Here is a 16,140-nt window from a genome sequence, read left to right as displayed (position 1 = left end):
TTGATATCGTTGATCTTGATTAATTTGTTATTACTTCAAAATGTATTACCTATAATATATGATGTATTTATTTATACATTATACACATTTTTTTTTCAGTTTTTACTCCTGCAGTTACACTTTTCATGACTGAATAAGCATTAATGGTACAAGTCTACTTTTATACATTATTTATAATTTTCTTTCTCTATTAGAAAAAGGCAACATGTTAAACACAGTTTAGTTTAAATTAAATTAAATTAAAATTTAAATAAATAGATAAATAAACGAATAGAGTTCATGTTACCGTTTTTGCATTGGACTTTGCCTGTAGTTGTATTCCCATCCTGCAGGGGGCAGTACGACATCCAAGACGATGAGGTCAACACAAAACAGAACGACGAAGAAGTCTCTGTGTATCCGTTTAAGGACTCTAAATGGCCAAGTTGTACCGCTTTTTAGCGGAATAAACCACATCAAGACGGAGTACGTGGCGGAAAGTTACACCGTTAAAGCAGCAACGATGCGGCATTGATGTTTTGTGAGTGGGGCAAGCGGAAGTGTATCATAGCTTGTAAAAAATCACGGTAGCTAGTTAAAACACTTGTGTGATTCAGTTTGTTGACAAATCTCGTAAATATGAACTGTATATCTTTGTGGGTCTATTTAGCTAATAGCGAGCACATGTGGCGTCACTGAATCGACAAGCAAATACGGGCGAATTCCGTACAAGCTAACCTTCTATTGCCTAGTTTAGCATTCGGCTAGGTGTGTTTTGACAAGCTTTGGACGTCAGCTGGTTGTGGCGCTACCTTATGACTTAACACATCACTGACCACTACCACTCCTGCCGCCATGTCAGACTCCATTTTTCGCGCTCTTTTGTCAACATTTTGACATTAGGTTAGGGTCAGAGGTCACGAGAGGTTGTTGAGCGCCAAAGGGCACGGGGGCGCATGACGTCATTCTTGGCTGTTTACAGAGCGTTAGCACGCTAACGTTGCTAGCTCAGTGGGAGACGCCGGTGATGCCTGCAGGTGAGCTTTCTTGTTGTTTCAACTAATAATTCTTACCAAGGATTCAATTGTATCTTGGAATTAGGTTGTTTTTATGTCTTCCAACCGGTTATCAGTGCAGCCCACTTCTGTAGGTATGCCTTGCTAATACGTGACTGAACCCCTTTAGCTTTTTCTTAATTAATGCTATGTCAAGAAAACAAACGATGTGTCCAAACGATTCCCATTAAGGGCCACATAGTGAAAAATTAAAGGATACAAGGGCCACTTTGATATTTTTATACATATTCTCAGACGTTATATATATATATATGGTGAAAGATATTTCTTAGTGGGTTTTTGTCACAAATATTTCAACTTTTTTTTTCCTTTTTTTTTTGTAAATTTTCTTCTCCTAATTCTGACTTTATTGCCATAATATTTTGACTATTCTTGTAACATTTTTTTTAACTTTTTCCACAACTTAATTTAAAAAAATACAACACTTTATTTCTCATCACATTACAATTAAAAAATATATACTTTATACTATTAAAATAATTGTATTTTTTTCCTCATCAAATTATTACTTGTCACGTCAAATTACAGATTACAAACTTTTTTTCTTAATATTTTGTTTTTGTTGTTTTGAGATTCCTGCTGATATTTATATTTTTTTGTTGTTGCTAAATTATATTTTTAGCAGACCAACAAAAAACTAAACAATAAACAGCCATTGGCCACAAAGAGAGCGTAGTTCATATTGACAAGCTGGCACGTTGCCTAGTAACCTAATGAAGTGTGAAGTGGGCGTTGGGATGATGACTTCACCGCTAAATAATGAATTAGTCCAGTTATTTGTCTTTATTACAATCACCCTGCAACACTTTAAACCTCCCGATTGTCTTTCACAGGTGAAAGAATTAACTGGACAAACACCCAGGAAGGATTTGACGAGTTGCCAGTGAAGCAAGTTAGCAAGAAAAAGTTAAGAAAGAAAAACACTGAAGACATTGTGGTAAGTTTCTATTATATTCAGTGGGAACCTCGATGATCCATTCAAGGGATGACGGGAAAATTAAAACACGTTTGACTTCTTTTCAGCTTCAAACTCTTCAAAATGTCAGCCTTAAGGACGACGAGGTCGATGACGACGCGACGCATCGTTCAGAACACAGCGGCAGCTCCCCGCCACCGCAGCATAACACAAACATCAACAACAGCAGCAACCAAGAGGAAATTCAGGAAATTCGGCCATCTAAAGCCAAGCAGAAGAGCAAGCGAGCCCTTCCCAGACGCCCTTTGCCCGACGAAGCCACGGGCTCGGAAGCGGACGACCTCCAAGACCAGAAGCAAGGCAGACGCACCGTGGAGCACGGTGGTCACCACCACGATGATGACGAGCTGCTTCTGCAATACCGGCAGCAGATGGCGCCGGAGGACGATGTAAAAGCAGAGGATTCTGCAAATGACGAAACGGAGAAGAAGAAAAAGAAGAAGCTGAGATCTGTGAAGTCGGAGGCTGGGTGGGTTTGTGCTGCTGGTTTTTTACACTTTTAGTACTATTACACTATTCTCATGTCGTAATCTTCTCTCCTACAGAGATCACAGCCTGGCTGCTGATGTGGAACTTGACAGGAAGAAGAAAAAGAAGAAGAAAAAGTCAGGTAAATAGTATTTGAACATAATCTATAAGTTCACAAGTTTTTTAATTGACTACGTCGTCCTTTTAGACATTGATAGAGCACGGGTCTCAAACTCGCGGCCCGCGGGCCAAATACGGCCCGCGAGACGCTACTTTGAGGGCCCCCACCTTGATACCAAAGTTTAATGTTGAAATGACAGCTTAAAGCCGTGTGCACACCGGAAACACAACATGATTTTGCCCCTGCCCCATACTGTTACCCTACCCTGTTACCCCGCCCTGTTTTGATTTGAATTAGCAATGACGCTAAAGGCTTATGACGCCGGGTACAAATAAACGCAGGAAATGATTTGGAAAAAAAGGGAAAATACACGTCAAGATAAAGCATCTCATTAAAAACATGTTGTTAAAGTTACAACGCTGCTCCCAGATGGAACTGAGTACGATGCTAACTTGCTAATTGGGTCAAATTATTACGTTTCATTAATGTTCATGTTAAAGGTTAAATAACTGTTAATACTGTTAATACATTTGAATCTGAAAAAATAATTCCTCTACCAACTGTATGTGGTTTCTTACGTTTTTCTTACGTTTTATTATTAGTTTACTTATTTATTACTGATTGATTGATTTATTGTCTTTATTCTTAATTTGTTTATTTATTTAATTTTATCTTATTTTGTGTATAGAAATGCATGCATGCATGAAAAATAAAAATACATTAACCAATATAAATAATTATAATAATAAAATAAAATTATAAAAATAATATTTTATAAAAATAAAATTAAAATAATATATTATAAATAAAACAAAATATTTCTAATAATAAAATATATATATAAATATAAAAATATATATTTTAATATATATATAATATATATTTTAAAATATATATAAATATAAAATTATATCAAATGTATATAAATATATAAACATTTTAAAGTGTATACAGAGATGGCTCATATTATGACCACTCAATACTTCAGACACAGATCCTGCTGTTGTAGAGCTAATACAAGAATTAGTACATGAAGAGGTTGCCCACAGCCACAACTGTGAAAGCTACTGCTTTTTTTGACCCGGTACTAATTAGAGAAAAGGGTAAACTATAATGTAAACTCATAATTGTGCTTTTTGTGCATGACAGTGTACATTGGAGTAGAGCAGGGGCGGGCAAACTTTTTGACTCGTGGGCCGCGTTGAGTTAACAAAACTGTCCGGTGGTCCAGAATATATATTTAACACACACACTATTTTAAATTGCCTTGAATTATTTGTCTAATTTTATCCGTAAAAGTGTCATACTATTAGCTATATGTTGTAAATATATCAATATTTTATATATGTCTTTTTTTTCCGTAGCACTTTAAACATCAGACCACAGCAATTTACGAAATCGAATTTTACAGTTTTGTTTAGTTTTTTTTTTTTTTTTTACTGAATAAGACATCCGACTTGCTTACTTAGAAAGCAACTGGCGGGCCAAATGTGGCCCCCGGGTCGTAGTTTGCCCACCCCTGGTATAGAGTGTGGTATTATTCATCCAGCTCTTATAGTGGATGTCATTGTGTTGCTACCTAGTGCTGTATAGCAAGTGATGTGTGTGTGTGTGTGTGTTGCGTAACAAGGCTCAAGTTCAGCGGTGGAGGAAGATGTTACCGAGGACGTGCCCGAGAAGCGTGTCCCAGATGACGGTCTGGTGCTGGGGGTGTACGTGCACAGAACAGACAGCCTCAAGACGGACCTCCGCATCTCTCATCCCATGGTCAAGGTCCACTTGGTGGATGAGATCACCGGCCAGTACGTGAAGAAGGAAGACAGGTTAGGGAGGGTCTTTGTTAGGGTCGGGTGATACAGTTTATATACCGGTATACTGGTAGAGATTCCAATGATTTATACCGGTATAAATGATAAACAAGCCCAGTTGATGGCTGTGCGATGCGGCGGATGTACAGTACAAGATGAACGACATGAACCCCTAAATAGGTTGAAATGGCGGCAAACGCCAGCAAAATCTCCTCTTACAGATTGTGAATGTGTGCGGGACCCGGGCTCGATGAGTATATTTTTACCATGTTGTGTTTTAGCGAGTGGTTAGCACACAGGCCTCACAGCTAGGAGACACGAGTTCAATTCCACCCTCGGGCATCTCTGTGTGGAGTTTGCATGTTCTTCCCGTGCATGCTAGTTTAATTGACGACTCCAAATTGTCCATAGGTATGAATGTGAGTGTGCGACCAGTCCAGGGTGTACCCCGCCTCTCGCCCGAAGACAGCTGGGATAGGCTCCAGCACCCCTCGCGACACTCGTGAGAATAAGCAGTAGAAAATTTATGAATGAATGTGCATTACGTTTTTACCGGTTTTATTATCTATATAATATAAGTAAGCTCGTCTAGCCACAAATACACATTCCCCACCATGGAACACGCTTCTGTGACCGCCCTTCAAAATAAGAGCGTCTTTGCCCCATGTCTGCGTAAAACAAAACAAGAGTATGATAAAAAGTATCGACATATACATTTGGAATTGCATGGGTGGCTACATCTTCAATGACAAGCACAGGCCTTAAAGTTTGTTGACGATTTAGTAGCAATGTGTGCAGAGGCTGTCATCCCGCCAGATTGTTACCAATAAATACATGCGCTATGCAATTTGCAAACCAATCCTTGCAAATCTTGACATGGACCAATCAGAAGAAGTCCACAGTCCCGTTCTTGTTCGCGATCAATCAGCGATGGTTTGACTAGGAAAACATCTATCATGGCGTCCCTGCCAACATGGTCTAATTAGCGGCAGCAAATCAAATGATGGCACCGGTGAATTTGAAGTGGTCACAATGAAACACCAACCGATTAGATCCAATACCAAGTGCTGATTTTGCACAAGCTACAAAATCTAGCGCTTCCATTTCTCGGTGTATTTTTCTCACCTTTGCTTCACAAATTATTCTTTAACCATTGAGCATTTTTTTTCTGGATTCAAAACACTTTACTAGTACACAAATGTGTTTATTCAGTAATGTTTCATTGTGGTGCACAACTTCTAAAAGGCAAAGTGCCGAAAAGTCTCTTGACAATCCAGATTTCCATGCAACGTCATGATCTATGTAGGAAAACAACCACAGGAAATGATAATTATTTCATTTTTATTTGAGATCCTCATGTGATGCCATAAAAATGACATGATATCATTATGGCAGGCTTTTAATTTTTTACATGGGGCAAGTTCGGGCAAGTACAGTAAACCTCGGATATATCGGAAATTCGCTCACAACGGACAGATAAAAAAGACCCGATTTTTCTGTAATGCATTTCCAATAAAAATTCATTGCATATATCGGATTTTTTATAACGGATTTTGCCTATTTCGGACCAAATCCTCTCTCCAGTCCCGTTCCAATTTCCCTCGCATATATCGGATGGCCGCATCGTGACAGACCGTTATACGACGTCATTTGCAGCGTTGCCTGCGCGATTTATATTCACGTCGCTAGGAGTGGTTTGTCACTGGCTATTGTCTTTCTCCTGGCTGCAGATTTAGGACAAATATAAAAGTGAGTGACGTCAATAATACTAGCACAGCAGTGAATGAGATCTTAACCTCACTATTGGAAATAACGTAGGCCTGACGGGCGTAACAGGGCCTAGCTTAATTAACAATTTGTTATGCTCAGAGTTTTCATTGCCCAGTCCAGGTACATTGGAAACATAGTCAAGGAAGTGCCTTTTTATAACGGATATAAATCCGATATATGCGTAAAACGGACATTTTCCGGATTTCGCTTATATCGGACAAAACCAGTGGGAACAATTGAATCCGATATATCCGAGGTTTACTGTAGTTCGCACCTTGAACCATGGGCAAGTCATTTTTGTTTTTAATGTAGAGCCCTGATACACATTTGGAATTGCATGGGTGGCTACATCTTCCTTAACGACAAGCACAGGCATTACGATTTGTTGAAGATTCAGTAGCAATGTGTGCAGAGGCTGTCATCCCGTCAGAAAAGTTAGCCAGATTGTTACCAATAAATACATGCGCTATACAATTTGAGAGTGTATTTCATTATATGGTTAAGGTTTGAATTTAAATGTAATATGGTTTTGTGTCGTCATATTGTGATACAGCCCAAACATATTGTCATATATGCTAAGGTTGATACCGCCCAACTTAGTCTTACTGGTTTAGTTATGTCAGCGTTACTGTAAGTATCCCTGCTTGCTCCACAGCCACCGTCCAGTGTCGTCTTTCTACGAACAAGACCGCGTGGACCACATCCTGCCCATCATGACGCAACCTTTTGACTTTAAGAAGAACAAGACGGTCATTCCCGAGTGGCAGGAGCAGATCATCTTCAATGAGCCCTTTGGCCACTTTATCCAGCAAGACTCCGAGGGCCCCAAAGTCATCCTCTTCTTTGAGGTGACAAACTCTCCTTTTGTTTGTGGAACAGCCGAGCCTGCGTCATCATCTTTTTATTTGCATTTCCTTTAAGATCCTAGACTTTCTCAGCATGGAGGAAGCCCGAGCCAACGTTGATGTTGACGTGACCGAGCGGGGGTTTCGGAAGATTGCGTGGGCCTTCCTCAAGGTACCATTCCAGGTCCACCAAATACTATGTCTTTTTTTTTTTCACCATCTGTTTGTCCTGTACACCTTCAGTTAGTGGGAGCCAATGGCGTGCTGAATGCCGGCAGCAAACTTCGCCTCCAGCTCTACTGCCCGCCCACGTGGGTCCGGAGGCAGCCGGGCTCCATCGAGGTGGTCGAGTGGTGGCGGCATTACCCCCGAGTCAAATACGCGTCCACTTTTTACGTGACGGTGAAAGGCATCAAAATACCCCAGCATGTAAGTAGCTCTTTGTGCATGTGCAAATCATTGCACACATTGGTACATATACCATTATATATAGTCATATATTATTATTATTATTGTATTATTAATGTATATAATGTATATAAAATAATTGAATAATGCGTTTCTGTATATTAGAACTGGCGTCCAAAATATTCTCACTCCCATCTTCACATCTTCAATTAAGCGTTTAAGTGCTCCACCTAGTGGCAGTTTGGTGAATTACAGCTTAATCAAGCTTCTTCACAGAAAATTGCATACATTTGAATAAATCAAATCAACTTTATTTGTAGAGCGCTTTTCCTGCAAAGACATGCAACACAAAGTGCTTTACAGAATTAAAAAACAATTACCACAATTAAAAGGAAAAACAATTACTAAGAAAGCCCCTCCCTCCCACCCTCCATACTAGACACACACCCACACAATCACACACAGTAGGGGGACATGGCATTGCACTGAGGATCAAGGAAACGCCACCTTTGGGGCCGTCCACACTGGGAGGAGCCACAGGCCGTGCCATCGGGGGACCAGCACCCGACAGATGGGCGGACCCCCACATCAAAGGGAGAAACCCCGAGCCGGCCGGGTCGAAGGGACCCAAGGATGGCACCCCCTAAGCCAGGGGTGGGCAAACTTTTAGACTCGCGGGCTGCATTGATATGACAAAATTTACAGGGGGGGGGCAGACTATATATTTTACACGTAACAGTCCACCTGGTATTATTGTATCTGTAAAATTGTCATGCAATCTGCTATTATTATTTATTATTTTATATTTAAATATTTAAAAAATAATAAAATATTATAATAATTACAATACAATTAAAATAATAATTATTATATTATTATTATGTACAATATGCAAATATAACAATAATATTATATATAATTAATATAATAATTATAATAATCTAATAATAATTATTATTATTATTATGTGCTTGTGTCTCTTTTTTCAGGAGCACTTTGTAAACAACAGACCATGTCAAAAAACGAAATTGATAAAACCATCAAAAGGTTGGCTCAGGCCATGATGCCAGGTTGTATGTTGAGTTTAAATGAAATACTTTGGAAAGATTGGGCGGGCCGTATTCAAACACTTGGCGGGCCGGATGTGGCCCCCGGGCCGTAGTTTGCCCACCCCTGCCCTAAGCAGACCCGACACAACCCCCAGTGTGGAGGACCCCCCCTGAGGAAACACTGGAGTTTAAAGCTAAAGACTAAGAGCATAAAATAGGACTAAAAAGATTAAAAACGTAAGAAAAGATTAAAAATATGAGTTAAAAGCCTGATTAAAAAGGTGTGTCTTTAATCTTTTTTAAAAAATATCAAATGAAAGGAGATTTTTACAGTATTTTTGTGTATTCGTATTTCTGACATTTAAATTTGAGACCTTTTTGGTTCTTCATATAAATAGTTGAAATCCAGTCCAATGTGGCGTGTTTATGTTGCACCTTCTGCTTCCTCAGGTGGACCCCAGCATTCGCTCCATGATGGCGCTGCAAGAGGAACGAGGCAGCACCACTTACAGCGAGCTGCAGGACGGCATCAAGAGGACATCCACGCCACATTTAGAAGACAAGCCGCCGGTGCTGAAGTGGAGCAGACTTCCCGGACAGGTACCAAGAATATCTTAAAGGGGACCTATTATGCTCATTTGAGCTATGGACTCCTATAGAGCAGCTACACACAATAACCAGCACAGAAAGTGTTTTTTAAGTTCGTCCAGAATCTGCACCTATTCAGATGTACTTCTTTGGATTTCATGGTTCCCGTGAAAACTGTCTGTTTTAATGTATTCCACCCAGGCCTCCGCCTCCACACGCCCGCTAACTGTGTAGGAATTGATGAACGATATAACAGTTGAACTAAACGGCAATTTTGCCCACTTTTGAGTGTTGCCACTAACTTTATAGGAATTGATAATAAAAGGGGATTTATCTTTTTTAAAATACAGTAAAGTCTCGTTATATCGATATTCTCGGGAGTCGGAAAAAATACCGATATAACCGGACTATCCATATATCCGATCCTGCACCGAACTGCATTAAAAGTGGGCGGATCTTTGATATGGCATGTAATTTTCTCCTTGAGTTCATGGATTGCGTATCTAGCATGCTTTTGTACTACAATAAATTGTGTGCTACAGTAAATAAAAATAAACTTACGCTGTAGTGATTACCGGTTACCGGGACATAATTAACCCCGGAACTATCGCCACCCGGAGGGGTAGGCGCGAGGGACGGGTGTTTTCCGCTGTGTGTGCTGCACTCTGGTGGTGGAAGTGTGAAAAATAAAGTTGACTGGAAGCAGCCGTTTGCCGTGTTCTTTTTTGGTATTGAAATCCTTAAGCAAAGATTGATTTAAGCTGCTTTTGTATCGATATAAGCAGACCAAATTGGCTGGCGGGAGATGAAAAGGGCATCCTAGTAACCGGATTAACCGGTGTATCGTACTAACGGAGCTAATTATATCATAAAAGACTAGAAATTTACCGGGAAATGAAAATAGTATCGTAATAAGTAGTAATTCGTTATAACCGATATCGATATAACGAGACTTTACTGTATTGGCTTTTAACATACATCCATATGTGTTGGATCCTGAATCCGATCCAGAAGTAGAGACCGGACAGTCCGAATGTTTTTTTATTTTTTACTTTTTACGTTATGTCTCTCAATGGTAAGTAGCTTTAGCATATTAGTGTTGGGTTTTCTATAGCATCGGTAACTTTTAATGTGTTTTGCACGACTACCAGTATGTAAACAAAAAAAATGTAATATAAACTTGAGTAGAGCTATTAGCAACCGCGCTTCCTGTATGCCAGAGGTAGGGAACCTATGGCTCGGGAGCCAGGTAGGGCTCTTTTGATGACTGTATCTGGCTCTCAAGCATTTCTTACCACAATAAAAATGTAATTTTGCTAACATTTTAAAGTAAACCATCACAGAAATGACTGTTAAAAATAATATTCAACTTTCTTATGCATTTTAATTCGTCCATCTATATTCTGCTGCAATACGGCCAACCATATCTATCTTTCCTGATGATATTTTCCAGGTCAAACACCAAAACTCGTTTATTACTGGGTAATGCTGTAGTCTACCTCGGTCATTGAGATGTCAAAAAAACATGTAAATGTAAACTTTCCTCCTTTAGTCAAATAGCTAAAGCTGCAGAACCAAGCCTTCTGACGAAGATGTCGAAAAGAATGAAATACGTCTACGGAGTACGGTGCAAAACTATGCAGCAGCAGAAGTTGTATTAATGGAAACAAGTATTTGATTTATTATTAGACACTGCGCTGCTCACGGAAGTGTGCTGGCCACACCCCATTGGCGTGAGCCCATTATATCTAAAACTGTTGGTCTTACATAAAAATGCACACATTTTATTGCATTCAATGTTTAAAAAAAATGTATATGGCTCTCACAGATACACATTTTAAAATATCTTCGCCAAAAAGGTTCCCGACCCCTGTTCTATGCTATAATGCTACACAGACGAGCGCTTTTGCTTTATGACTGACACAAAATGGACAGTTACTATGGTACACATAATGTCATTGTATGGTCATATCACCTCGTATACGGGACAAAAAAAAATTTATTATGGAAAGCAGGAAGTGAACAAATGTAACTGATTGTAAAAGTACCAGATGGAGGGGTAGGATTTAATAAGCTTTGCTTCTTCCTACTCCTTTTGGACATGTGGAACTGGGAACTGATTATGGGATGCATGTTGAAATGAAATAAAACCATTACCAAACTAAAGTAACTGATAAACTGTTATTTACTGCTTACCTTCTGACTCGGCTAGTCCGTTTTTAGCCATCCCAAACGTCTATTAGGGCTCGCTTCCAAATGCACAAACCTTATTAACTGAAACTTTGTTAGTTTAATATGAGAATACTGCATTCTAATTACTGTTATAGGCCAGAAAAATATGGAGGACCAAAACTGCCAAAATAATAAATAAATAAATAAATAAATAAAAGTGGAAATAAAAACAAAAATGAAAAAAAAAAATCAAAAATTAAATATAAAAATATAAATATAAATAAAAACAAAAATAAAAAAATATATACATAAATAAATAAAAGCAAAAATAAATACAAAAATAAAAACAAGATTAAAAAATTAAAAAAAATATATTTTTGTTTTTATTTCCATTTATATTTATTTTTTGTATTTAATTTTTTGATTTTTTTTTCATTTTTTTTTTATTTCCACTTTTATTTATTTATTTATTTATTTATTATTTTGGCAGTTTTGGTCCTCCATAGAAAAAAGCGTGGAAAAAGCATAATAGGTTCCCTTTAAACTTTATGGCACTCCAGGCTAAGCATTTTTGTTGTTAAAAGGTGTGCCGGATTCCTAACAAGTCCATGCTGGCATTCCGTGGGGGTCAGATGGGATGCTTGACTGTGCTCTTCTCTCACGCCGGTACTCTCCTCGCTGCTGCTTGTGCTGACAGGGATACTTTCCCTGTCGTAGGTGAGTGTCACCTCCCACCTGAACAGAAACACTCCCGTGTACACATTATACACTCATACCTTGTATATGATATGTACTCTTCCAGTGTTCGAGATCCCGTCTGGGAAAGTCTTGGCTGCCTTCAGCGGCCATTTGAAGATCGTCTACGAACTCTGCTGGTCCTCAGACGATGCCCGCCTTTTGTCCGCCTCCTCGGATGGAACTGTCAGGTCATTTCTCAGAATCGCTGTTGTATTTTGCACCACTTATATTTCAAATAGGACAAGCTGTACCCTTCTGTCTTAAAGGAAAAGTGCGAAGTGTTTTGGGAATTTTGCCCATTATCCACAATCCAGATAATTTTCTGTGTGTTGTAAAGATATAAAAAGAGGCATATAAGAATTCACGTAATGGGACACACCTATTTTGCAGATAAAGCCTTCAGCAAAAAACTCCAAAAAGCGCAAAGAACGCTGTATTTACATGATTTTAAATCCTTTGTTTATATCCTCAAATAGTTGCAGAGTTTCAGTCATGTATTTTTATAGTATAACTTTTTTTTTTTTACAAATAAGTAATTAAAAAATACATTGCTCTAATGTAAAAATCATGAAATATAATATAAATAATATAATAATTATAATATTATAATACAGTTGATACACAGAATTATTAATGTTATATTAAAATTATGTGTTAATATTAATTATTATATATGATGAACCATTGAACTGTACTATAAAATGAATAATAACGAGGGCTAGAGCCGCCGTGGTGTAGTGGTTTGTGTTCTGCACTTTGGAGCAAACACCCCGGGTTCGAATCATTGGTATTCGTCAGGAATGGCATCCGGAATATTCATTCATTCATTTTCTACCGCTTATCCTCACGAGGGTTGCTGGAGCCTATCCCAGCTGGACTGGTCGCCAGCCAATCACAGGGCACATATAGACAAACAACCATTCACGCTCACATTCATACCTATGGATAATTTGGAGTCGCCAATTAACCTAGCATGTTTTTGGAATGTGGGAGGAAACCGGAGTACCCGGAGAAAACCCACGCATGCACGGGGAGAACATGCAAACTCCACACAGAAATAACCGAGGGTGTGGAAATACAAAATAAGAAGCCAAAAGGTTACCACTTCCACACAAAATAGGAGGAGAACTCATTAATTCATTCATTTTCTACCGCTTATCCTCACGAGGGTTGCGGGGGGTGCTGGAGCTTATCCCAGCTGGACTGGTCGCCAGCCAATCACAGGGCACATATAGACAAACAACCATTCACACTCACATTCATACCTATGGATAATTTGGAGTCGCTAATTAACCTAGCATGTTTTTGGAATGTGGGAGGAAACCGGAGTACCCGGAGAAAACCCACGCATGCACGGGGAGAACATGCAAACTCCACACAGAAATAACCGAGGGTGTGGAAAGACAAAATAAGAAGCCAAAAGGTTACCACTTCCACACAAAATAGGAGGAGAACTCATTAATTCATTCATTTTCTACCGCTTATCCTCACAAGGGTCGCGGGGGGTGCTGGAGCCTATCCCAGCTGTCTTCGGACGAGAGGCGGAGTCCACCCTGGACTGGTCGCCAATCAGCCAATCACAGGGCACATATAGACAAACAACCATTCACACTCACATTCATACCTATGGACAATTTGGAGTCGCTAATTAACCTAGCATGTTTTTGGAATGTGGGAGGAAACCGGAGTACCCGGAGAAAACCCATGCATGCACGGGGAGAACATGCAAACTCCACACAGAAATAACCGAGGGTGTGGAAAGACAAAATAAGAAGCCAAAAGGTTACCACTTCCACACAAAATAGGAGGAGAACTCATTAATTCATTCATTTTCTACCGCTTATCCTCACAAGGGTTGCGGGGGGTGCTGGAGCCTATCCCAGCTGGACTGGTCGCCAGCCAATCACAGGGCACATATAGACAAACAACCATTCACGCTCACATTCATACCTATGGATAATTTGGAGTCGCCAATTAACCTAGCATGTTTTTGGAATGTGGGAGGAAACCGGAGTACCCGGAGAAAACCCACGCATGCACGGGGAGAACATGCAAACTCCACACAGAAATAACCGAGGGTGTGGAAAGACAAAATAAGAAGCCAAAAGGTTACCACTTCCACACAAAATAGGAGGAGAACTCATTAATTCATTCATTTTCTACCGCTTATCCTCACGAGGGTTGCGGGGGGTGCTGGAGCCTATCCCAGCTGGACTGGTCGCCAGCCAATCACAGGGCACATATAGACAAACAACCATTCACACTCACATTCATACCTATGGATAATTTGGAGTCGCTAATTAACCTAGCATGTTTTTGGAATGTGGGAGGAAACCGTAGTACCCGGAGAAAACCCACGCATGCACGGGGAGAACATGCAAACGCCACACAGAAATAACCGAGGGTGTGGAAAGACAAAATAAGAAGCCAAAAGGTTACCACTTCCACACAAAATAGGAGAACTCATTAATTCATTCATTTTCTACCGCTTATCCTCACGAGGGTCGCGGGGGGTGCTGGAGCCTATCCCAGCTGTCTTCGGACGAGAGGCGGAGTCCACTTCGCTAACCACTCGACCGCCGTGCCGCCCCGCATCCGGAATATAAAAAATAAATATGGCGACTCCGTAATCAGGAAAAAGCCGAAAGAAACAAACAACCAAAGTGAGCTAAGCTGCCTAAAAACACTCAGTGTGGTGCGTTTGTGTCCCCTCCAGGGAGTGGAATGTGGAGATGCTCCTGCCAACTGCACGGAAAGTTCTCCCACATCCTTCGTTCGTGTACTCGGCCCGGTACCACCCAGCGGCGCACAACCTGGCGGTTAGCGGCGGCTTCGACTGCGTGCTTCGTCTGTGGCGGCTCGACGTGGATGACGTGAACGGCCAGCTCTTGCGAGAGTTCGAGGCTCACGGTGGTTTCATCAACACCGTTTGTTTTGACACGGCAGGTACTTGAGCTTTCTTTGCGATGGCGAGCCCCGATGCCGAGTGGAAGGTTTGACCTCGTGTGTCCTCCTGTCAGGGCAGAGGATGTTCTCAGCCGACAACACGGGAAGCATCATCGCGTGGAAAACCTCAGTAAGCGGTCGTCAGCCTTGGCGCCACTGGGCTGCGGAGAAGGTATCTCATAGACAGCCATCGTCTGCGCGTAGTGAAGATCAATGTGCGGGAAAGGCTACATGTCCTCCATCTTCCTCTAGAGCCACACAGAGGAGGACCTGAAGGGAGTGCCCATCAACATGCTTCAGGTCCATCCAAACGGGCGCTGCCTCCTCATTCACTCCAAAGACAACATCCTGAGAACATTGGATCTGAGAATGTAAGTCCACAAGGTCACATCACACACCGCTCCAAAATGATGCTGATGATATTGAATCGATATCGGTTTATATTCTATTTATTTACAACACATTGCGCAACTGCAGGGTCTCGAGACACATGCTAACTCGCAAACTAGAGAGCTAGCGACCTAAACGGTAGCCTTCAAGTTATTTTCTTTAAACTTAAATAGCCACTTAAATACCACTTCCACACGGATAGGGAGGATAACTGTCTTTAATCTTTTTTTTTTTTTTTTTTTTTAAATATCAACATTCTCCGCAGTCCTGAGGCTCTCCGGCAGGCTGTTCCACAGGTGTATGCACATATAAATATGAATAGAAGCTGATATTATATTATGACACAATTTTTCCATCCAAATACAAGAAAAAATACATTTGTAAGGGAAAAGGCAAAGAGCATAATTGACACATTATTACTAACTTACCCATATGACCTCTGCCCTCTTATAGAAAATTTATAAAAAAAAATAAAAGCTTTGTAATGAGCAGGAAAAGTAAGTAAATTTACATCTTTATTATGTCTTAGTTGGACAGTAAAAACGTACGTGGGAGCCACAAACCACCGAGAGAGGATCTGCAGCACCTTCACGCCTTGCGGGAGCTTCATCTTCTCCGGCAGCGAGGATGGAATGGCGTACGTTTGGAACACTGAAACTGGTGAGACTGCTATTTTTATTATCAATAACTTTTGGGCGTGGGCGAGCGCTAGATCTTTGATCTTGCACAATCAGGCGTCATTGATCTTGCGTCATTTAGAAAGCCACGCAGATGTTTGGGGGAAAATATGCTTCAAAAAAGTTATG

At 40.4% G+C, this 16,140-nt stretch overlaps 1 protein-coding gene across 1 annotated transcript in view; it reads left to right on the top strand.

Moving 5' to 3' along the window:
* ahi1 (Abelson helper integration site 1) overlaps positions 1-16,140 on the top strand; it is a 41,455-nt gene that overhangs the window by 19,795 nt on the left and 5,520 nt on the right. The window contains exons 15-30 of the mRNA XM_078799225.1: positions 314-387; positions 962-1,016; positions 1,889-1,992; positions 2,079-2,500; positions 2,577-2,641; positions 4,251-4,443; positions 6,854-7,046; positions 7,120-7,215; positions 7,287-7,472; positions 8,951-9,100; positions 11,845-11,977; positions 12,063-12,186; positions 14,715-14,944; positions 15,019-15,116; positions 15,197-15,315; positions 15,864-15,994. Coding sequence (XP_078655351.1) covers positions 314-387; positions 962-1,016; positions 1,889-1,992; positions 2,079-2,500; positions 2,577-2,641; positions 4,251-4,443; positions 6,854-7,046; positions 7,120-7,215; positions 7,287-7,472; positions 8,951-9,100; positions 11,845-11,977; positions 12,063-12,186; positions 14,715-14,944; positions 15,019-15,116; positions 15,197-15,315; positions 15,864-15,994 — 2,373 coding nt within the window. The remainder of the gene's footprint in view (positions 1-313; positions 388-961; positions 1,017-1,888; positions 1,993-2,078; positions 2,501-2,576; positions 2,642-4,250; positions 4,444-6,853; positions 7,047-7,119; positions 7,216-7,286; positions 7,473-8,950; positions 9,101-11,844; positions 11,978-12,062; positions 12,187-14,714; positions 14,945-15,018; positions 15,117-15,196; positions 15,316-15,863; positions 15,995-16,140) is intronic.

The sequence above is a fragment of the Doryrhamphus excisus genome, linkage group LG19 (genome assembly GCF_037039965.1).
Source record: "Doryrhamphus excisus strain RoL-2023G ecotype Guam linkage group LG19, RoL_Dexc_Guam_v1.1, whole genome shotgun sequence".
Taxonomy (NCBI): domain Eukaryota; kingdom Metazoa; phylum Chordata; class Actinopteri; order Syngnathiformes; family Syngnathidae; genus Doryrhamphus; species Doryrhamphus excisus.
Note: the sequence above shows the minus strand (reverse complement) of the source record. Positions and strands in the feature narration are given on the sequence as shown.